Source organism: Anabrus simplex, chromosome 9 (genome assembly GCF_040414725.1).
Source record: "Anabrus simplex isolate iqAnaSimp1 chromosome 9, ASM4041472v1, whole genome shotgun sequence".
Classification (NCBI taxonomy): domain Eukaryota; kingdom Metazoa; phylum Arthropoda; class Insecta; order Orthoptera; family Tettigoniidae; genus Anabrus; species Anabrus simplex.
The window spans coordinates 54,765,883-54,791,035 of record NC_090273.1 but is presented as its reverse complement, the minus strand read 5'-3'; the positions used below and the strand labels follow the sequence as shown (position 1 = coordinate 54,791,035).

General features: G+C 38.7%; 1 protein-coding gene across 1 annotated transcript in view; it reads left to right on the top strand.

Moving 5' to 3' along the window:
* Window positions 1–25,153, top strand: part of LOC137502158 (ribosome biogenesis protein WDR12 homolog) — a 59,647-nt gene that overhangs the window by 16,299 nt on the left and 18,195 nt on the right. Inside the window, exons 5-7 of the mRNA XM_068229148.1 lie at window positions 545–720; window positions 7,056–7,132; window positions 18,761–19,007. Coding sequence (XP_068085249.1) covers window positions 545–720; window positions 7,056–7,132; window positions 18,761–19,007 — 500 coding nt within the window. The remainder of the gene's footprint in view (window positions 1–544; window positions 721–7,055; window positions 7,133–18,760; window positions 19,008–25,153) is intronic.

The following is a 25,153-nucleotide window of genomic DNA, read 5'->3' as shown; positions in this document are numbered from 1 at the left end:
ACACCTTGTCCTAATCATGGAAAAGGCTTAAAAACTATGAGTCTTCGTGTCTTGGAGCATGTGACATATCTTGTTTGTAAAATTACATTACATGTAAAAATCTACTTCAATCTTAAAATTTATTTTAATAACCTGAATAATGAAGAATTATAACTATATACAATTATTCAGGAAAACAGCTCCAGCTGTGAGAGCAGCAAGCAATCAGGTATGAGTCAGCTGTGAGAGGTGACGTGGGTTTTGGATACAACTGCATATGTAGTTGCTGTTTTAATTCAAACACAATTGGTCCATTTCATCCAAATTAAGAAGTTTTCCCTTTCCACTCACAAGTAACATGCTGAACGCTCTCTTCTTCATTTGTCTTATGTGGCAATGAGTGTATCTGATTGAAAAATCTCAGAAGTTTATGAGATTCTGATTTTTATATTTACAGTCTTTTTAAGGCTGATTTCTTAGTTTTCTTTTTGTTTTTGTATAGTGGTTAAAAATGTTCAATCATATGTTCAAGACTTTGATCATTTAATGTGTTTGCTATGTTCAGTGCTTCTTGCGACCAGACAGCAAAGGTGTGGAAATGGAGTGTTGGTAGCGATACGGCTAAGTGTATGTTCGTGTGTCGAGGTCACGAAAGATCACTGACATCTGTGAGTGTTAACCCAACCCACAAACTGATGGCCACTGGCAGCTGGGATGCTCTGCTCAAGATTTGGTCTGCAGGTGAATTATTTTATTTCATTGTCATCTTCTAAGTGCTCTGCCTTGTCTGCAACTTTCTATTTTTTTCTTTTTTTTTTTCTTCCTACTGTCCTCTTCATTTATTTGTTGTTTATAGGGGCCTGACATCTGGTGACCACAACTACATCTTCTATAATCTTTTTACATGGTCTCCATATTTCTCCCTTAACAAGAACTCTCCTTCCAAACATGTTTGTTATAAAACTATTGTGTTTTAGTAGTGGCCAAAATGGTTTGAATTTTCTCCCCTGGATAATGGCTGTGAAATGTCTTTGTTCCTTTCCTTTCAAAATATTAAAGACTGTACTGGTATCAACAACACCGAACAATTCTTCATATTACCCAGAGAAAGGGGTACTTTCTCCTGGGTGATTGGCAATGTCTATAGGCATTAATAGGAGAAATGTACCACTGTGCTCCAAGTGGCGAACATTGTAAGTTATCGTGTGTCAGCGTGCAAATATTTGCTGTAGTCTCACCATGTGTTGCTATGGCCAAGAAAGTAAGGAAAAACAGTCGAATTTCAGAGTGTTTTATATGACAGCAATTGGCCAAATTCTTCAAAATTTGCAAAAAATTGTTTATGTATTAAATATACAAGAAAAACAGTCCACAGGAAATAGCAACAGAGTAATACAGTTTACTAATGTGGTGAGGGAAACATTGGTTCACTAGATGCCCTACCATTTCACAGTAGAGGCAATGTTATGATTTATGTATTCGTACTGCTGACAACCACATTAGTGTTCATATATATACATCCAATAATGCTTCTACCGGAAAATATTTTAGGAGTATTTCTAATACGATATCATGTTAGCATAGATTAATGCTGCTATGGAGCTGTTTAATATTGTTCCTGTGAATGCCTCCGTCAGAAAAGTTTACTGGTAAGCATATTTCAGCTGTTATTTATGCAGTTAAGTTAGATCATTTCACCTCGCAAACTGATTAACCCAGTGTCCCCATCGTATATCAAACACAGGGAAAGAAAAGTATAACAAGGCGAAGAGATTAAAAAAACTTTTTCTGATGAAAAGGCAGAGGCTTGATGGAGGACCAATTGAAATGCAAGGCCATTAGGGGTAATAAAAGCAGTATACCGGGAGCTAATGTCATCCAACGGGAGCTGGTTGTAGGCCGAATTAAGATCGAAAATCGAAAAAAAATTTGAACGGAAAAATGTTGAAATGCAGAGTTTAATTTGGGCATAGGGTACGCATCATAGACAATTTTCTCATTCAACTTACGAAAATCAACAATGAACCTCGCGGAGCCATCAGGCTTATCAACCACAAAGGCGGGAGAGGTGTAATCGGAAGATGATGGAATAATAGTATCATCATTCAACATTTTCTGTATTAGCTGATTTAAAACCTTCATCCGAGGAGGACTAAGGAAATATGGAGAGGAGCGAACAGGGGTGGAATCATTAAGATCAATATGGGCAAAAAAATCCTTGACAGTACCGAGCTTAGGGATGATGACGTCCGAAAATTCAGTGAGCAAAGCTTGAATTTGATCAGAATGAATAGAATTAATTATAGGAAGGGGAGAATAGAAACGAGAAGGGTAGTCAAGAGTATGGATTAAGGGAACAGATTTATCAGAAAAGGGAAAAGAAACTTTAGAATGCGCGGAATCAAGAAGAAGACCAGTATAAGCAAAAAAGTCATACCCCAAAATGATAGGGAGAGATAAAGATTCAGCGATAAGCAAGGTAAACGGCCAGGAAAAATGCTGCATTTTAATATGCAAAGAAACCGTACCAATAATATTCAAAGGCTGATTAGAGACAGAAAGACAACGTGTAGAGGTAGGAAGATAATGTAAATGGGGATCTAGTTCGGTTAACAATTTATAGAATTGATAGCTGATAAGAGAAACAGAGGCACCTGAATCGAGAAGGGCGACAGAAGGAGAGTTATTGGCAGTAACTAAGACATGACAAGTGGGAGGTAAAAATGAAGCCAAATTTGAAGTGGATTGGGAAGATGTCGTTAAGAAAGGAGGCAGATTTTCCCCATCTAAGCGTCTACTGCCTAGCGACGCGGGTGGAATGCGTTTCCCGAAAAGGGAGTAGTACACTGACGCGCAAGGTGGCCGGGCAGTTTGCACCGATAACAAGTGATAGGAGGGCAGACAGGGGGAAGGGAAGGTGCGGGTAAAGCAGAATATGAAGAAGTAGAAGGAATAGTCGGAGGAGGAACAGATGAATAGAACGAACGATCTCGTAAAGAATTTATAGTGTGCTGATGGGCTAAATTATAAAGTTGCAGAAAGGAAACAGGAGGAGCTAGAACGTTAAATAGCATGCGAAATGAGGGAGCCGCGTAAAGCTGTATAATGGAAATTAATTCCTGGGTATTATGTGATATATTCAAAACATCGGTATAAGTTATGATAGAGTCAAGATAATCATGAGCAGGTTCATTAGGTAACTGATGTCATCTGATAAATTCATTACTCAATTTATAACTTACTTCCAGAGGTAGAAAATAATTATGAACAGCGTGCCTCAATTCGTACCAGTTGGAGAAGTTGGACATACTATCAAGCCAAAATGTGGAGAAAAAACCCGTGTTTTTCGTGGAGAGAAGACCAATCAGTTGAGGAAAGGAAGCTACTTTAATATTATAAATTTACGGGCTGAAAATAACCAAATTGTAAAACTACGAGGATCTGTTGCTGATAACTGGGGGACTTGAAGTAAAGATTGTTTAATAATCTGAATATTGAGAGAACTATCCACCGAAGTGGTAGGAAGAACAGGGGAGGGAGGGTATGGAGGGGGGGGAGGGGCCATAGGGTATCGGAAGGGAGGAGGTTTACTCTCATCAGATATTACATCAGGCGCATGATCAGTAGAAGACGGATAGACTGAGGAAGAAGAAGAAAACGAAATTAAATTGGGAACAGAAGGATTTGGAAGTGACAAATTTTGAGGAATTGGTGAAGATAGTAGAGAAAGGTCATCCCCTAAAGGGAAATTATCTGAAAAACAAGCCATGATATACAGAATAATAAAAGAAAAAGACTAAAGTAAAGGGTAATCTGCTACCATATGTAACGCTCTTTGTACTTGATAGTGTCTTTGATTACTATCAACTTGCTAGAAATAGCGTTGTAATTGAGATTTGTTTTTAGGAGAGTGCCCTTAATCGGGATACTAGACAACAAGATATCAAAGTACTCAGAACTGACAGTACACAAGCGTGCAGAGTGCCGAGAAGCGTGCAACATGAGAATATAACAGTTCAATACATCGTGTCAACATTACCATAAACAGTGCAATTCAGAGCTCCATACATGTGCATAAAGAAGTTAAAGGGCCGCTACCCAAGAGAATTGCCGTGGTAGGTGTAAGAGAATTTTGGAAAACAAGTTTGAAAATAACAAATATATTATACCAAACTCAAAGGGGTAACAAATTATCTTTACATCAGAACAAATAGTATGAACCAGCATATGGCGTAATAAAAGCATTAAGTTTGATTTTAAAACCCGTAGGTGATACAAAATTTGATTACATCGTCATAATCAAATTCCTAAGCACCAATCACTACAATCTTTGGACATATGTTCCGACACTTCAATTAGGGGAAAGAGAAAAAGTGGGAGGGATCCCATAGATTCTGAAAACAGTTTCTTTGCATTATATTACACAATACGCTAGAAGGGAGGTACATCAAATAAAGTTTCAGGCTCGTGCCAGTAGAATACAAAGTTGGTAGTGTCATAAGTTGCTAGATAAGCTCACAAATTGATACAATGTTTACAATAGGACATCAAAAAATGTAACCTCATGCCAAACAATTCTAGAGATTCAGAATAGAAATAAACCAAACTCCAATCCAGGGAGTGATCCTTTTGGTAGATTAGAGAGAAAAAAAATAGGAATTCTAACAAGTGATCCCAGAAGGGATTAAAACACACATGCATGCGCAGAGGCGATAATAAAATTGAAGCCAACTGATGAACATACAAATTAAATTAGCAGACCACATCTTTTGAGCAAGCACCATTTTTATGCAAAGTTAACAGATAGATGGGATAAGAAAATAAAACAAGGAAATAAGAAACGGAGGAATGGGATAGGATAAGGATCAAGCCGCCAAGTCCCCAGCACTAACAGACGCAATGCAAAAGTTCATCTCAGAAGGTAGGAATGTGTATGGGCTAGAATTTTAGATCAGCTGTCCAGTACACCATTTACACCACATTTTAGGAATATAAATGTCCAAAAGGCAGAACATTTGCACTGCACGAATACTCAGATGTGTCCTGAAGGGACCAAAGTTCAATTATCGTTACTACGGCGAAGCCCAAGTACAGCAAGGTAGGGCACGTTAAATGATAGAAAGAAACAGTGTCTGCTCACCCTTGACAGAAGTCCAGCACGAAGTTTACGAGTAAAATGGACACGGTCCAGCCATGTACAGAGTTCCAGCTCCCACTGTCTTTAACAAGGTTATACCACAACTGACCTGCCGAATGAACGACACAAGGCCATATATATATGTCAGCGGGGTAGATCGAGAACATACTATAGGCGTGACGTCAGAGTGGATGCGCCATGCAGGCGAGCAGTGACAGCAGTAGTACAAGCAGCCGGGAAGCCGACAGTTCGTAACAGCAGACGGAGAAAAGAGCACCAATTCTAAGGGGAGAATATTTTTTTACGTAAGGTAAGCACAAGCAGCTCGCAACGTAACACAGTGAGCCTATTTGTGCTTGTATTTTGCATTCCATTCAGAAGTTAGAAATTTATTTTGTGTTGAGTGGTACAGTGAAGTGTAGCAATATTTGTTGTGTGATATGGTAACCTATATCTGGATTAGGAACATAATCGTGTGAAATTGACTAGCGTGGTGCATATTTGACTCATGATAGCCTATTTATGGATACAGAAAAAGGTTGTGAAATTCCTTAATAATGAAGACAAAATTAAAATCTGTCAGAAAGATGGACTGACATCTGCATCTTAAAATGCACAGTGGTACGTTTTCTCGCTTAACACATTCTGTTTTGCTGTCTCCTGCAAAAATGTCTAAACGAGGTTTTACTTTTTAGTTTTCCTTTTCTTTCTAATTCACCCGATAACAACACATCTTCCTTTAGATCCCTAGGGATCCTCCTCTTTCATAACACTGCCTACCCATGACTGTGTGAGGTCACGGAGCACTCGGGCTCTGTTTAGGACTTGGTCGATGTTTTAAGACTGGATGTCCTTCATGATAAGAGATATAAACTTCATGTAGAATGGTCTGTATTGAACTGTGATTACATATAAAATTAAGTTTAGTTTTCGATACAAAATTTTTGTAAATTTATGCATAATTTAAAACTTTTATCTCCATTGTGACTGTTTTGTCTTCAACTTTACAGTGTCAAACCACAAAGTTTCTGCGATATATGTACATTGTTTATGGACTATTCAATATGTTGTGCAATTCGTATTGTTGGCTGATGATGACCTTGACCTTAGGTCGAAACTATTTCCGAATAAATGTTTCATTTGTAATGTAACCTGCATTACATACATTTTGTATTGAAAAGGTGGAACTGTTAAACTAAACTTTTAATTTTATATGCTCTTCCTGTTGCGATGAGGTGATCCTATTTAAAATTCCTCCCAAAATCAATCAATCACCACTGATCTGCATTTAGGGTAGTCTCCCAGGTGGCAGATACCCTATCTCTGGGATCTATACCTAGGGCACTTAGGTAGAGATTCAGGTGGGTAGGCCTCTATCAGCACGTCCCTCTTTGCTTCATTGGCCATATAAGTGAAATGGTCAATACGTGGCAGTGATTTTAGGAGAGTAAATCCTCTCTCTATCAGAGATAGCCTTCTTCATTTTTTTCTTTATGAGAGTCTGATCTACGGTATTTTCATCACTTTTCAGAGTACAGCTTCCTACTCTGTGGGCTGTTTCCATCTATAATCTAGGGTAGGAGCCATACCTACCCAGCATTTACTGTAATACAGTGAGGATCCTGCTTAACACCACTCTGTGGAACATTTAGGAAAAGTTTAATATCAAATTATTGTTTTATGCAGATTTTTCTTACTCATGCCATTTAGTTTCATTAGATGTTGACTTGTAGGCTTGTGATTACGAATAGGCTAGAAAGAATTGAAATATCATACTAGAAAAAGGAACACAATCTGGTCAGTGTGGGAAAAGAGATCAACAGAACGAGGAGATGAAGACAAACATGAAAACACAAAAGGACAAGGACAACGTCTCCATCTTCGTACACAACTGCCTTCATATCAATAGAAATTTTAATGTGAAACTATTCTCTTCCAGGATTAGAAGATGCTTCCCCTGTCATTCTGGAAGAAACGCCTGCAAAGAAGATGAAACATGAAAAATCTCCTGTTAGGGTAAGAGAGTTTGAATTTATGTAACTGTACTTTTTGATCATAGCTGAGAGTTTAATATTTATTCAAATATTGCCAGTTGTGTGTTTTCTTAATTGAAATTTCTAAAGGTTAAGTACGTACGACAAAAATGGAGCCCAAAGGTCTCCTCAGCTAAAGCGGTCATTTAGGACTTCACCGTAACCCTGGCAGTGGGAGAGGCCATAGTTTTGTGTAGGTTATCAAAGATCTGTGTGCACTTACATTCTAAAGAAGGAAGAATTCAGTGTGTTCTTGTGGAGCCAAATTGTAATCACGTAGGCTGAGTAGACCTCAAACCAGCCCTCAGATCCAGGTAAAACTTCCTGACGTGGCCAGGAATCAAACCTGGGACCTCTGGGTAAGAGGCTGGCATGCCACCCTTACACCATGTTACCAAGAAAGGCATTCATATGATTTCACCAAGCACTTTTTAAGCCTAATTTAATTTTTTTGAATGGAAAAGTGGGGGTCGTCTTGGATTTGGAGAAGTACGGTATTTATTAAAATATTGTCAGTACAGTAGTTGCGTTTTCTTCATTGAAATCTCTAGAGGTTTATTATGAGTACATATGACTAAAATGAAGCCCTAAATTGGTTACTGCATTTTCTCCTCGTGGTTCTCCTTGACCAGCTGCATAGTGTAGTTGATTAGATGCTGCTTTTCTATGCTACAATTGACATTTAATCCTAGTGCTGCCAAAACATAACACAAAGCTGGAATCATATACAACTTTACTTGGATACATTCAACTAATGACTGTGTTATAAAGAACATCTAATAATGTTAACAATAATGCCACCGTACACCTACAGTGCACTTTGTTTGAAAGTATTAACGGGGGTGCACGATTCTGCTATTAGTTACAAGAAGTTATTAGATTAATTGGCACGCTACTCTAGTAACTCATCAAGTGAGTTGGTTGCATAGCGATAAGCATGCATTTGAGAGATGGTGGGTTTGAACCTTGCCATTAGCAGCCCTGAATATAATCTTCCATAGCTTCGCTTTTTCACATGAGGCAGATGCTGAGGCTATACATTAAGTAAGGCCACAGCTGCTTCTTCTGCCTCTTTTTCAGTTCTAGCCCTTTCCTATCCCATCCTCAACAAAAACCTATCTGAACTTGTGCTTTCTCATTAGTAATAAACATGGTATCTCACTTATCAGTCATTTTGGAATTGTACAGTCACTTCAACTTTTGAACTCGTCATGTTGTTCCTATCATCTTCCAGAGTATTAGTATTGTGATATTCGGCATATACGAGTATTTACACAGTACTGCCATAAGTTCTGTCAGTAAATTCTAAACGCGCTGTAGTATGATAATTGAGAATGAAAAAGCATGGCATCGCTGTATATCATCGTCCACAAGGTCACCATTATGACTCTGTAGTATCCAGCTTGCAGTGTGCCAGCAACAGCAGGCAGCAGTGAAAGATGGAGTAAGGAGTTTATGAGAACCATATCGCTGTATTGGCTTTATTTCGTTGTGGAAAATGAGGTAAGGACATTTTTTCTACGCTGAAATCTTTCGGTATCAATGAATGATTTTGTTTCATACAATAGCACAGTTTAACACACAGGTGCAACTGTTGATCGGGCTGTCCTAGATGTGTACACAGAAAAGAAATTGTGAATGCTGTTCATGCAAGGATTTATTGCAATCCTTTGCGGTAAACAAAGAGTTCTGTCTTGTGAAAGGAATGTATCTCCACGAGCTATGTCACGTAATTTTCAAGCATTATTTACATGTTGGTGCATATAAAAGATACACGTGGTATTTACTAACTGAAAAATGATAGGAGATACGCCGGGTTCGATCATAGGCTTTGTTAACGATGTATGGGGAAAGCCAGTATTGTGACATCCAATTCACAGCTGAAAAAATATTTGCTGTGGAAGAGTCGTTGAACAAGAAAAATGATCGTGTGTACGCACGGTCCTCCAAAGAAGAAAGAGAGGAAGTTCCATTTGTGTAGTGCAGACATCACTCTGCTTCTGTCATGGTATGGGGGCGGTTCCCGGGCGGGAGCATTGCAGGTGCATTTTTGCGAAGGTGGAGTATCAATTCAATCAATTCACGTATCAATTCAAAGCTGTTTGAAGGGTAATAGTGGATTTTTCAGCAGAATACCGCTCCTGCAAACAAAGCAAAAATGATGCAGCAGTGGTTGGCAACCAATATTGCATGGTTCATCATTGATGATGACTGTCCTTAGTGTGGAAGTCCGGAGCTCAATACATTGGATTATTCTCTGTGGGAGAAGCTCGAGGAGACAGAATGTCAAAAATGGCACCGCAGTATTGAGATGTTAAAAAAGTACAGTAGAATTCCGCTGTAACGAACACCAGTATAACGAAATTTTCGGAATTACGAAGAACTTTTTGGTCCCTTCCTTTTTCCCTATTTGTTGTATGTTAAAATATTTCATTTTAACGAATTTCGTAGTTACAGTTTAACAAAATAAAATTGAGCTCTTTTCTTTACCAGTTTGACCATATTTTCTCAAATTTAAACCAAAATTCATCCTGTTTTATGACCAACATTTTCCTTGTTACATTATTTCGTTATTCAGACGATATGATCGCCATTTTGCATATATGCACCGTACGCGATCGAGAAGGCACAATAATTTAAAGTCTATCAAGTTCCACCTTTTCAATACTAATACAATGTTGTTGGATGATATTTACAACATTATTTATTATTACAGTACATGTTTCGGTGCTCTATTAAGTCACCATCATCAGCTGATTTAGAAAATGTGAAAAAACTTGGCGATATAAATATTAAACATTAAACAAAATATTGTCATAATCAACTCATACATATACATATTTACAACAGAATATTTACTGATTAAATCCTAAACATCTAGGCCTATTATTGTTATATTAAATTTCCCTAATATGTAACAAGAAAATTCTTGTAAGTCATACTTCTAAAATTTTTTTCATCTGGTTGATGATTTGTCTTAAACATTCTTTAATGTCTGTAAGCCTATGCTCTCGTGCTGTCTAATTAGAATGCACACTTAAAATTGAGGAATTAAAATTGCATGTAGTCTATTTGATGTTAAAAATGTTCATTTCCTTTGTATATTAGCTGTTTTTGTTGGATGAAATTCATTATATATTGTTGAAAAATGAGCCGTCTTCTTATATTTGTTAAGTACTAAAACTTCGTATTTTTATTGCTTTGTGCGTGGTTGGAAATGTAATTAATTTGTCCTACAGTTGTTATGCGGAATTATCTTCTCAGTTCAATGGGAACCCTGCAATGATGAAACCCAATATTAAAAAGCGAGAAAATTGATAAAGAAGCTGATTAAATCTAACTGTTAATATGGTTGACTCACCTCTACAGCTGTGTACTTCGCGTGACGGCTACCGCGTGATGAGTGTGTGTGCTAGTATCTTGTGCTGTGTGACGCAGCGCTAGTGAAGGAGAAGTAGGGGCGGCAAAGGGGATGTTTCTAGAAACATAAACTTTTAGGAGAGGGTCCGGGGGGCGTTGTGGACGAAGACAATAGTACGCAAAGTTGTTACGTAGCATTCGGAACGCATTTGAATTTTCTGGAATTTTTAGCTTGTTAAGTAATAGAATCAAAATGTCAAACAGTACCTTGGGTTTTTCCGAAAATTCATTTAGATTAAGGTTAGCGTTATAGTATTGGTCAATTAGACATGCTTCAGTAATGTCAAGCTTCTGTCCCTTAGAAAGTATTTCCATGATTGTTGTAAACAAGGTTGGGTTTACAAAAAGCACAACTTCTTTATTTGCTTCACATGTAAAATTACAATATTTACACTAACAAAACTGAAAGTTATCTCGAAGCAAATTGAACTATGAATTTGGAGAAAGAGTCTGTCTTTGTACACTATATACACGTTGGAGTATTCACGTTCACTACTATTTCGGAAAGATAGTCCTTGTGACATGAAAAGTTCTTGATAGTCGAAAACTATCAGAAGCACTGACGTAAATATCTCAGAGTGTCCTTCCTTGTTGAAGTGTCTGAGTTCATTAACGTAAGTTCAATGACTGAAGAGTTCCTACTTAGCGAAACTAAGTCGATAATGGGAGCTGCATTAGCTAGGGAATGATAGTGGCATATAATGGTAAGACTGGGCATGGACAGCGGAATAGGCAAGAGGAGCGGTGACCCGAGGTGAGACCTCTTACTGCCAGAAATTCAGTCCACCTGGCCGAAGCACATTTTCAAGAGGAGTAGCCTCCGTGCTCGACGTGGGGTGTATTCTGGAGCTGTACACCGGGGTCAGTGGGCGTCTGGACAGGCTAGGAGCTCCTTTATATAGCACACACGACGTTCCGGGCACGCGCACTGAGGGCTGCACGTCGAGGCTCGAAGAATAACACACTGGCACGCGTGTAGCTGGCTGGCAGATCGAGAAGGGAGCGACGGACATACAACAATGATCTCGAGGTCTTTATCAATGTCTGTGAACTTATGTTTGTACTCATGAATATGTTGACCTACCGCTGAGAATCTGTGATATTTTATAGCGTTAAGGTGTTCCTGATATCTGACGTTGAAGCTGCGCCCAGTTTGTCCTATGTATCCGCTTGAACAGTCTTTACATTCAAATCTATATACCCCTGATTTAGAATATGGGTTGATTTTTGTTGACAACTGAAGCATTATGTAAAACTGTTGTACTTCTATTATCTGTCTTGAATGCGATCCTGATGTTACGTTTCTTGAAAATATTTGTAATTCTGTGTACATCTTTATTAAACGTGAAGGTTGCGATTTCCTTAGCTTCTGGTTTATTTTTCAACAGGCTCGTTTGAGGGCGATATTTGAATTTGTTTATTATTCGTTCTATGAAATTCTCTTTAAAACCGTTGGCTTTAGCCATAGTTCGAATGATATTTAGTTCCTTGTCCAAGTTTTGTTTGGACATTGGTATGTTTAAAGCGCGATTCACCAAGCTGTTATAAGACGCGCATTTGTGAGCTGAGGGGTGTATCGAATCATTTTGTATTGTGGCTACAGTTTGTGTGGGTTTTCTGTAAATACTAAAAGAAAATGAAGAGGCATGCCTATTGATCTTTAGGTCCAGATAATTAATGGATTTATCTATTTCGGATTCTAAAGTAAATTTTATATCCGTATCTATCGTGTTGAGATTACTAAGAGTCGTAGATGCGTTGGTTATGCTTTCATCCAGGATAACAAACGCATCATCTACATACCTAGACCAAAACAGAACATTTTTGAATTTTTCATTATTAATTATTTGTGTGTCCTCCAAGAAATCCAAATAAATCTCTGCCAAAATTCCTGAGACCGGAGATCCCATTGCAAGGCCATTCTGTTTATAAATGGTTTGATCGAACGTGAAATAGTCATTATTGATCAGTAATTTTAAAATCGCCATGAATTCGTGAATTTCAAGTTTGCTTAAGCGGCTGTATTTTTTCAAATTCTTAGCTACAATGGGAAGCAATTTATTAGTTTTGATATTAGGGAACATATTTACTATGTCAAAAGAATGTATTGTGTGGTGATCCTGTAATCGAAATTTAATTAATTCTTTAATGAATTCTACGGAATTCTTTATGGCTTTATTTGCAGTGAATCTGTAATGTTGTTTTAAGAATTTTTGAATATACTGCGCTAATTTGTAAAGGGGGCTAGGTCTGTAATTGATAATTGGTCTAATGGGGACTCCGGCCTTGTGGATTTTTGGCAGAGCTTTGGCGGTAGGAAGACCAGGGTTCATGCTAATTAATTTCTGCTTCTCGTATTCGTTAAAGAGGAAAGAAGATGTTTTCAATGTTTGTTTCAATTGTTTCTGCAATGATTGAGTCGGGTCCTTTTTTATAATAGAGAAAGAGTCATCTTTAAAAAAGTCTTTTGTTTGTTGAATGTAATCAGCTTTGTGCATAATGACGGTTACATTGCCTTTAACAGCTTTAGTGACTATAAGCTCTTCGTTTTTTATTTTCTTTTTAAGTTCAAGTATTTGTTTCCTATCCTTAAAGGAATCTTTTGGGATAACAAATTTATTATTATTATTATTATTATTATTATTATTATTATTATTATTATTATTATTCAAGACAGATAATAGAAGTACAACAGTTTTACATAATGCTTCAGTTGTCAACAAAATCAACCCATATTCTAAATCAGGGGTATATAGATTTGAATGTAAAGACTGTTCAAGCGGATACATAGGACAAACTGGGCGCAGCTTCAACGTCAGATATCAGGAACACCTTAACGCTATAAAATATCACAGATTCTCAGCGGTAGGTCAACATATTCATGAGTACAAACATAAGTTCACAGACCTCGAGATCATGGAAATACTTTCTAAGGGACAGAAGCTTGACATTACTGAAGCATGTCTAATTGACCAATACTATAACGCTAACCTTAATCTAAATGAAATTTCGGAAAAACCCAAGGTACTGTTTGACATTTTGATTCTATTACTTAACAAGCTAAAAATTCCAGAAAATTCAAATGCGTTCCGAATGCTACGTAACAACTTTGCGTACTATTGTCTTCGTCCACAACGCCCCCCGGACCCTCTCCTAAAAGTTTATGTTTCTAGAAACATCCTCTTTGCCGCCCCTACTTCTCCTTCACTAGCGCTGCGTCACACAGCACAAGATACTAGCACACACACTCATCACGCGGTAGCCGTCACGCGAAGTACACAGCTGTAGAGGTGAGTCAACCGTATTAACAGTTAGATTTAATCAGCTTCTTTATCAATTTTCTCGCTTTTTAATATTGGGTTTCATCATTGTAGGTTTCCCATTGAACTGAGAAGATAATTCCGCATAACAACTGTAGGACAAATTAATTACATTTCCAACCACGCACAAAGCAATAAAAATACGAAGTTTTAGTACTTAACAAATATAAGAAGACGGCTCATTTTTCAACAATATATAATGAATTTCATCCAACAAAAACAGCTAATATACAAAGGAAATGAACATTTTTAACATCAAATAGACTACATGCAATTTTAATTCCTCAATTTTAAGTGTGCATTCTAATTAGACAGCACGAGAGCATAGGCTTACAGACATTAAAGAATGTTTAAGACAAATCATCAACCAGATGAAAAAAATTTTAGAAGTATGACTTACAAGAATTTTCTTGTTACATATTAGGGAAATTTAATATAACAATAATAGGCCTAGATGTTTAGGATTTAATCAGTAAATATTCTGTTGTAAATATGTATATGTATGAGTTGATTATGACAATATTTTGTTTAATGTTTAATATTTATATCGCCAAGTTTTTTCACATTTTCTAAATCAGCTGATGATGGTGACTTAATAGAGCACCGAAACATGTACTGTAATAATAAATAATGTTGTAAATATCATCCAACAACATTGTATTAGTATTGAAAAGGTGGAACTTGATAGACTTTAAATTATTGTGATCTCAGTTCAATACGGAAAATAAGATGAAGTTTCTTACGTTTAAATCGAGAAGGCAATCGCTTTTGTGTAACCAATACGCTTCGCCCAGTTCTCACATATGGTATGGAACTTATTTGGGAAAGACTAACGGTGTCCGACCTTCGAACTATTGAAAATGTAAAGGCCAGATTTCTGAAATGAATACTGGGCATCTCCAAGATGTCACCATCACGTGAGACTTGCGTGTGAATTATCCAAAGAAACTTTTTTACGGGAAGATTTGAAAATAAGAATGCAGCTTTCACATACGCAGCGAGAAGTAGTTCTCCAAGAGAGAAAGAGAAAACAAGCAGAAATCAGCCTGGATTTTTATTCAGCTGATGCTATGATTGACCGCAGCTGGACCGGTCCAAATAATGATGTGAGAAGTGCTTTGAATAGGCTGGCGGTACATGGGTTTCACCATCGTCTATGCCGGCGATCAGACTTTCATGAACCTTCCCTACATTTTGTGCGTACGTTGTGTGATAAACATTGCGATCGCTATCATTTCAGCAAGTGCAACAAGAGAACAAAATCTTCACTAGAATATGCGAAGATTAATGTATTTTTTTCTTTTAATGCACATTTGTACGCTATTGAATAAATAAATATGCTTCGCCCGTCATCCAATGTAAGACGTCACTCTATTAGCTGAGTAGAAGCGCCAAGTTTGCAATCCACCAATGAACGCTACGCTTTGCGCAACAAATAGGCTTCGCCCATCAACCAATGTAAGACGTCACACTATTGGCTGAGTAGGATCGCGATGTTTGTAATCCACCAATGAACGCGCCGGATGCATTGCATGTTTCTTCTTCGTATTTAATTCGCAAAGCCTATTCAAAGCACTTCTCACATTCTCTTTGACTTCTCATGTCATTATTTGGACCAGTCCAGCTGCGGTCAATCAGATGAATAAAAATCCAGGCTGATTTCTGCTTGTTTTCTCTTTCCCTCTTGGAGAACTACTACTTCTTGCTGTTAAGTTTATATATCATTAAACCTGCAAAGTTCGTGTGCATTTCGTTAAATAAATAAGTACCGTACATATCATCGCAAATGGATAAGCAGAAGTGACAGCAGTTTTCGTTGAGTGAAAAACGTAAAATACTTGCGGAAGTAGAGAAAGGTGGAAAGAAAGGAGATGTAGCGAAGAAGTATGGCATTAGCCCGTCAACACTTTCTACGTTTTTAAAACAGAAAAGTAAGATAGAGGAAAACATTGATGCTGATGCCCTAGGTCCACAGCGTAAGAAGATCAGGACAGCCGACTACAAGGAGGTGGACCAAGCCGTCTATACGTGGTTTGTGGAAATGCAGAGTAAAAACATTCCAATAAATGGCCCACTGTTATGTGAGCGCGCGCGATCTTTCGCACGCTCGCTTGGGTCACCTGAGTTTATGGTTAGTGCTGGTTGGTTTCATAGGTTCCGGGAGAGATATGGCATATCCCACCTGTCTTCATGGCGGCTGGAGACTCTAAAGGATGCCTTGAAAGAATATACGCCGGCAGATATTTATAATGCAGACGAAATTGCTTTATTTTATAAACTAATGCCGAACAAAACCCTTGATTTTAAGGGAAATAAGTGTTCTGGGGGCAAACGTTCAAAAGAACGTATCACGGCTCTTTTGTGCACCAATTCCACAGGGACGGACAAACTGAAGCCTCTCATAATTGGGAAATTTGGGAAGCCAAGGTGCTTCAAGGGGGTGCAACATCTGCCCTGTGAATACAGGCACAATTCTAAGGCATGGATGACATCTGTGCTATTCAAAGAGTGGTTGTTGGACTTGGAACATCGGATGAAGGCCGAAAAGAGGAGAATTCTTCTGTTATTGGACAATTGCTCTTCTCATAATTGTGTGCCTCGCCATTTGGAGCATGTAAAAGTTTTATTTTTGCCTCCAAATACAACTTCAATTCTGCAGCCGCTGGATCAGGGTATAATTCATGCAGTAAAGCGGCATTACCGAGCTCGTGTAGTCCGTCGAATGCTGTGCAACGTTGCCACGAATAGAACCATTAACGTCAATATATTGGAAGCAATGCAGATGTTTAATGCTGCATGGAAATCCCTGAATGCAGACATCATCACAAACTGCTTTAGAAAACCTGGAGTGGTTTTTACAGAAGACGTTGCAAAAAGTGAAGTGTTGGATGATGTGGAAACCGAGGAGAATTGGAAGCGTTTGTGTACAACGTTGGATCTGCCATCTACGGTAAGTCTTACCGACTACATCAATGCAGATAGTGATGTAATAGTCCACAAAGAAATCACAAATGAGGAGATTGTGGAGGATATTATGAATGATAGAGATCCATGCGATGAGGAGGAAGAGGAAGACAACCCCGAAAATGATTGTGATCGACAGAGCTTGACTCTTCAACAGGCAACGAACATGGCACGTAGCCTTCAGGATTTTCTCGTGTCACGAAGTGATGTGCCAGAATCTGTTTTAAATTCATGTGCAGTGGTTGGGGACTATTTGGAACGAGCTTTTGTGTCTGGATCTGTTCAGAAGAAAATCACAGACTTTTTCAAAAAATGATGTTCTGGAACAGTGTGTAGACTTCCTGGTACAATGTAAAAATAGATTTTCTGAAAATATCTGTCGGTACTGTAACTCTTATTATAATGGTATTTTGAAGTTATATAGATCCTGCAGCTGATATAACAGGGCAGATGAATTCGTAGTTCTGCCCCTAAAAACAACAATAACTAACGGATATAATACTAGGCGAGTTCTTAAGAATTGACTTATTTCAGTATAACAAAATTTCAGTATAACAAATTAATTTCAGAGGTCCCCAAAATTTTGTTATACTGGTATTTTACTGTAGCATTTTTTTTGTTTGCTCAGAATATATGTACATTAACACGTTCAGTACCTGCTGCTGAGCGGGACACTTGAATGCCTGGACCAGCCATTTTCATGCCCGGCCCTCTTGACTTGCATCACTTAATACAATTTACAATTACTCCTAAACTATAAATGTTAGAAAAATGATGCTTTGTGCTTACTTCTAGCAAATATTTAGGGTGTTATATCTGGTGTCACAGGTTTCAAAATACGTCTAGTTTTATACAGCCTATCTGTATTTTCGGCATAATGATTACTGTCACTGAAGTGAAGGAATGAAAGAATATGAAGGAAGCGTATTCGGAACATAGTTTTAGAAAATATCGGAGTATGAAAAACAGGGTCTCTGGTCCAGTACATTTTTATATCAGGATTTTGGACTAATCGGTTTCCACGATTGCTTGATCAAATTCCTTGTGAAATTCCGGGGCGCCGCACTTATCACCTGACTCGTGTATAGATTGGTCTGCTCACACACATACTGATAAAATTCGCCATTCAGGAAAATACTCACGTAACTCAAAATATCCTGCTTATTTTCTATTTGAACGTTTATAGCTGCATTCTCTGTAAATGGTGGAACAGGTGGACAATAACTAGGATGATATGTATCAGGCACTTCACCTTCCTCTATAGGCCTATCGGATTCGGGAATCGGCATTTCCTCGTCACTCTCACGTTCACTATCTGAGTCCGTTTCAGGAATAAGTTCATCACCAAAATAATCATTGTGAACAATATCTAATAATTAATCCTCCGTAAGAAACTTTGTTTTATAAGCCATTTTACTACACTCAATAAGAACGACAGGCACTGCATTGGAATCTCAAGTACTGACTTGAGGCGCGCGGAAGTGCTGAGATATTCCCGCTAAAACAGCTAAGATAAACATGAGCCCACTCAACGCGAGGGTTATCTCAAAAACGTCAACCAACTTCCTGCTACAACAAGTAACACTGACTAAGGTGTAAGACGGCATAGATGACGAATATAAACAGCATTGCTTCCCGCGGAACATTAAACGTCTTACGCCGTCCACGGCCCGCAGCACACGAGAAAGCTTAAACGTCTTACGCCGTCCACGGTCCGCAATGGGTTAATGGGTTTGCCTAGTTTTATTTAGAATTTATATGCATTGGGAGTACTGACAGAACTTATGGCAGTACTGCTTATAATTATGGCATCATTTCTATAATTTGTGACTGGAATGTAGTGTATTTGAATTTAATTACAGGAAGTACAAAATAACAACGTTCTCTTGATGTTTATCCTGTTATAGACGCCAATTCTAACACTGAAGGGTCATCAGGGTGTTATATCTTCCACTGTTTGGACTGAAGTGGATGAACTCTGCACTGCATCTTGGGATCACACCTTAAGACTATGGGATGCTGAACTAGGTGGTGTCAAATTGGATATAACCTTCAATAAGGCATTTCAGTGTATAGACTGGTCACCTCTCAACAAAACATTACTTTCATCATCTGCAGACAGACATGTCAGGCTTCATGATTTAAGGTCGGCTGGTAAGTTCATTTTACACTTTAGAATTACTGCATTTACTTGAATATAAGATGACACTGAATTTTTGGCAGGTATGGTATGATCATCTTCAGCTGAAGATCCTTGTATCCATACAAGGATCAAAACATGTTCTAATTTAGAATCAAATTGGCTGTTTATTGTAAGTGGACAGTTGAACATGGTAATGAATAGGTGGGTGTATACCGTATTTCTCCGAATCCAAGACTACTTTTTTTCTCAGAATCTCCTGTGAAAAATCAAGGGTCGTCTTGCATACCCGACCTAACAGTAATGAACACCACTGGCAACTACCACGGTAACCATGCTGCTCCTTTTCACCCCGCGCGTGCACACACACAAAATTCGTTGAAAATCAATCACCGTCTCTCTGTTATACATCGCTAAACGGGGCAACTGATTGTACAGTGCCTCTGTGTAACGTCACTGGATCTCAGAAAATAGTGAAGAGAGAATGATGTTCTATTAGCTTCTACAAAAACGATTCTCAAATCTGCAGAATGGCATCAAAATATGCGAGCCTTCAAATCCTTAGAAAGGCCATGGCTACACAGTGGCAGAGTTGTAACGCATCTACTGTACCTGACGGTTATTAAATTTAAGTTTTTTAGGCGGCAGGAATATTTTTGTGATGGATCGTCGTATTGTAAACGTACATGGAACAGGTATAGCTGGCATATTTTCAAAGGGTTAACGTCGATATTTTGGCGCCAATTTTAAGTTGATGGTTATTAAACACTTGGAAATGTAGAATAATTGTGCAACTTCAAAAAAATACAGCATCGTTCTAACTAAAACCAATATTTGGCATTAGCATGAAGACAAAGATAGCCAAAAATGCGTACTGTACAAAAAAAATGCATTCAGTAGCCTGCAACAAGGATGCTTTAAAGAAGTCAAAGATGAAGTTGTGAGGTATGCGCACGAAAAACACAAGGGCAGAATGGCCATATCATGGTGCAGTGAAACTCGTTTGTTTACCATCAACGTCCACGATGGTAAACCTTGCTAGCCGCTGAAGCCGGCCGAACACGGTAAGCGAGACGCGCGTTTAGTGGCAGCCAGTTTTACCTGACACTGAGTAAAAGTAACACTTTTACAGACAGCAAGATTGCTGTATTTACTCTTGTATTAGACCCCCTTGGCTTTTTGAGACGATGAAAATGAAAAAAGTAAATCTTGCATACAAGACCCCCCAACGTAATTCATTAGAGAAGAACGATTATTCCGCTTCGAAGCGGGTACAAGCCTTATGCAGCTCTGATGACATCACACGAATTTGTGAATAATTTTGTCCGTACGATCCATACAATGAAAACACGCATTGAAATCATGAGGTACATCTGTTTTTCACAGTTAAGAAATGTCCGCCTTCCTAGTGTAGGGCTACTGCAGCTCTGATAATGTCGCACATATATGTGAATAGTTTCATGTCCGACCCGCACATTGCAAGCATGCATCAGTCCTGTATATATGTCTTGTGTTTTGTAGATAAGAATGTCTGCCAGCGTAATGGTTAGCACAAATTAGCTGCCATTCTCGGGAGCCTGAGTTCGATTCCCGGTACCGTATTGCCAGAGATTTATGAATGGAAGGAAGGTTGATTTGCAGTAAAAATGGTACAAGCAACTCCCTTCTAAAAAAGAGCTGCACCACGTCGGGATGAGGAAACAAATTTACTTTAGTTAAGAAATATTCACGGTTGTTGCTAGGCCTATTATTATAGGCAGGCAACATCATTAACAAAGTGATCATTTAATGTCTTGTAACTGGGGCCAATATAGGATTTTTTTGAGACAGAACTAGGTTTAAAACATGATAAAAAATATCCAATCACAATAAATTGTTTGACTCAACAACGTACCTAACAAATAATAATAATAATAATAATAATAATAATATTGATTTTTTTTTTAATGTCCCCACTTACTTTCGACGATTTTCGGAGATGCCAAACAAAACATAGTAGGGTATGTGTTAATGAAAAATGTGAGACAATAAATGTACAAAATTAAACATTATGGTAATAAATGCAGTGTATGTGTAGCAGAAGCCACTCCTGAATAAAGCCGTGTTGTTGAAAGCGTGCTAAACCACCAGCTGATAACTAGCGTATGTTACAAGTTGTATTTCCGAATGTAATGCATAGTGACTAGAACCATTCTTTTGATAACTGCGACTGTTGAAAGCCAGACCCTTATTTTTAAGTATATTTCCTCCTTGTTCTCTACATTTATCACAACACGATTTACCTAAACATCTGTAAATGAGATAAGAGAGACCACGTTGTTTAGGTTAGGTATATTATTGCCCTGATAGTGCCAAAAGTTCAACGGAAAAAATAAAAATAAATGACAGGAAAATATACCGCATTTATGGATATCTACAGGTGTGGCGGTAATGCATTTAGTTATCATAATGTTTAATTTTGTATTTTCGTTGTCTCTTTTTATTAACGCATACCCTAGTATGTTTTGTTTGGCATCTCCGAAAATCGTTTAAAGTATGTGGGGACATAAAATTATTATTATTTGTTAGGTACGTTGGTGAGTAAAACAATCGCTTCAATTGGATAGCTTTTATCAGGTTTAAACTTACTTCTCTCCAAATATGTACCTATATTGGCCCAAGTTATGGGATATTAAAGGCCACTTTGTAAATGATCTTGCCTGCTGTAATAAATAGCAACAACCAAGAATATTTCTCGACTAAAGTAAACTCGTTTCCTCATCCCGAGGTGGTATAGCTGTTTTTAGACACACCCCCAGTGGAGGGGAGTTACATGTACCGGTTTTTACCGCATATCAACCTTCCTGCCATTCGTAAATATCTGGCAGTATGGTACCGAGAATCGAAGTCAGACCCCAGAAAACAGCAACTAATTGTGCTAACCATTACGCTGGTGGACATTATTAACTACAAAACACAGACATATAGCATGACTGATGCATGCTTGCAATGCGCGGGTTGGACACAAAGCTAGGCCTATTCATCTGTTTGTGCGACATCATCAGATCTGCAGTAGACCTACGCTACAGAGGCGAACATTTCTTAACTACGAAACACAGATGTACCGCATGGATTCGACGAGTTTTTCATTGCATAGGTCGTATGGACGAAACTATTCACAAATTTCTCTGATGTCATCAGAGCTGCAATAAGACTTGTACCCGCTTCGAAGCGGAATCATCATTGTTCTCTGACAAATTATGTTGGGGGGTCTTATAGGCAAGATTTTTTTTCATTTTCTTCGTCTCAAAAGGCCAGGGGTCTAATGCATGAGTAAATACAGTAGTTTTCATTGTACCCATGGATACACAATGTAAAATGCTATCATGTCGGAAAAAAATGTATCTAGTGTTTCCATATCCCTGTTGGATTTTTATTAGTACCGGTACATTCCGTAGTTCATTTTCTCACTCCTTGTCCCCTGCAGAAACATCTTAACGAGGTTTTACTGTATTATTATTAAATGTGTAGTTTTGTTTATATGTTTTGTCGGACCCTACAGAAAGACGTAAAACATTGAAGTGATTCACTTGTTGGATGGAGGCATTAAGCTTGAATAGACACCTTGGTGTTATTTGACATGAGTAGGCTATGTGCTGACACATGGTTTCACCGTTACTCTACCTCATCATCATCTCACACTTAGATGTGCGGATCTCCCATTGGTATTAAATAGAAACACCTACACCGGACGAGTGTTTATTACAACCAGAAATCATGATATAATCCTTTGATAGTGCCACGAAAACTCATCGCGGTTCATAACAAAATATTTTGTCATTTCTAGAGCATTTAACAGCTCCTTAAGACACATCCAATTGGTAAATTAGAATTTTATGATTATCAACCTTGCCCATCTTGTTGCAAAATTCCTTCTACAACGTCTGGTATTTTCACTGCTTCCATCATAATGATATTTTTTATCAACATACTCCTCAATTGATGCCCATTCTTCCAGTCAGCCCCTACCTTTGTTACTTGTTATGGAACATCAACATTCTCGTCGCAGATACTTAATTTTGGCACTTGCTGTGATAAATACATCACATATAAGGATAGGCTCAATCTAACATATTTGCAGAATTGTGAAACGACAGTTCTTATAGTTAATAATAGCTGCGTTATAAATGTCATCAACAGGAAGTGATAGATTTCCACACAAATTATATGAAATGGATATTGGTCTTGAAGTGCAGAAAAAACAGTAGGCTTGTTAAAGAACTTCCTGATCAGTTATAATCAAGATTTCATATTGTAGCGTGTTGGCTGGGTAAATAAATAAATAAATGAATACAGAACCTGGTAGCGTCCTATTTCTAAGATTTACTAGCTACGCACTAAACTACACAAGACTACACACAACGTTTGCTCATAAAACACACACACACACACACAGTTCACGCTCTCTCCCTTAGTTTCTCATGTTCTCATGCTACACAGTTCTACATTCACACACGAGGTTCCACGTCGCACAGCTACACGATCACTCCTTCACCGTCAGTCCGCACTGTAGCACGCTAGTTCGATAATCACGGCAATTCACACAGGTCGGGATAGTATCCGCTGCACTCAGTCCGTAGAACTCCGTTCGCAGTCTGCACACGTCGTCACCCAGTGCTCCCTTCGCGCTGCTCCAGAACACCCAAGGTGGTTCTTCAGCAGCCGGCCCCAAGGGACTCTCACACACGACGTCAGGGAAACAGGAACGAGACCTTGGCTCCAACAGGCAGATACTCCATCAGGCTGCAAACTCAATCTCATTCTCACTCCTCACTCACTAACTCTCACTAACTGACTGCAAGCAAGTAACTGATCTTATATACCTGTGCCAGCTCTTCTAGAACAGTCTGGATGCTCAATGAATCCAGGAACCTCGCGAGATGGAAGACTCCAGATTAATAGTCGAGTAATTTCCGTCGTCCCATGCGGCGCGACCACGGACAGAAGAGAGAAGGGCCCGCCCAGCACTTAAGTGTTGCTCGTGATTGGCGCGGTCGAGTGTAAGGGGGGTGAGGCCGATACGGTGATGAGCTCGGTTGTTATTAAGTTGGCATGTTGGACGCTATAACCATTACAATATCCTATTCTGGTGCACAAATCATTAGGGTATTTCACCAAATTTTATTTCTTTTAGTTTTGACCGTAGCAGTGGCAGAGTTAGGGTTCGTGGCCCTATCTTACACTTAACTGTGTAAATTGCAGGATAATACCCCATACAAAAGAAATATACTCATCCTCATTTTCATTTCCCCTTGTCCAGCTCCTGCCAGGTTGGGGTATTGATAGTACACATCACTCATTTTTAGGCTATTGTTACGATGGGGGTTGCTACTCCCAATTCTATTATAAAATAAAAAATAACAACAGATTTGGAGAACATATAATGAAGAAAGCAAGCAAAGCTGAAAGGAGGACAGACTATGACGCAAGTGTGATATACCAATATAACTTGAAAGCAATATTCTCTCACCCATGGGTAAATAATGCAAGTATCAAGCTTGAAATATTATTATTTTACAATTCTTCTTCTTCGTCTTTTTCTTCTTATTATTATGACTTGCAATGTACATCCACTTATTAGTATCATTATTAGTTTACAATCACATTATTTGTGAGGTTACCACGAACCTGCTACGCAAGCGTAGCATGGGGATAGGTGATACTCCCACGTGGCGCGTCCCAGGTGGCGGATAGGGGGGTCCTAACCGGCTTGCCGGCGGACTTGAGGGAAATAAAATACCTCTCGCGGACCAAACACACACTCCCTGTGGGTGGGGGAGGCTGACGAATAATACACCCACGGTATCCCCTGCCTGTCGTGAGAGGCGACTAAAAGGGGCGACCAAGGGATGCTTGGATTAGAACCATGAAACTACTTTTGATTAGTACCATCACGCGCGGAACACCATCGGTCGCTTTTACTTGCGAGTAGTACCACTCTGTTAGGTACTCCATATTTTTGTGATTCGTAGCACTCGAGGGGGGTTCAGTGTGGGTTTCCAGTACCCGTGAGTCGTGCCCGTGTGTGCAACACCACAGGTCTGGGCGTTGCCTGTGAGTTGTACCCGTGTGAGCGACACCACGCGTCTGGGCGTAGCCTGGGTACCACTATATGAGCGAC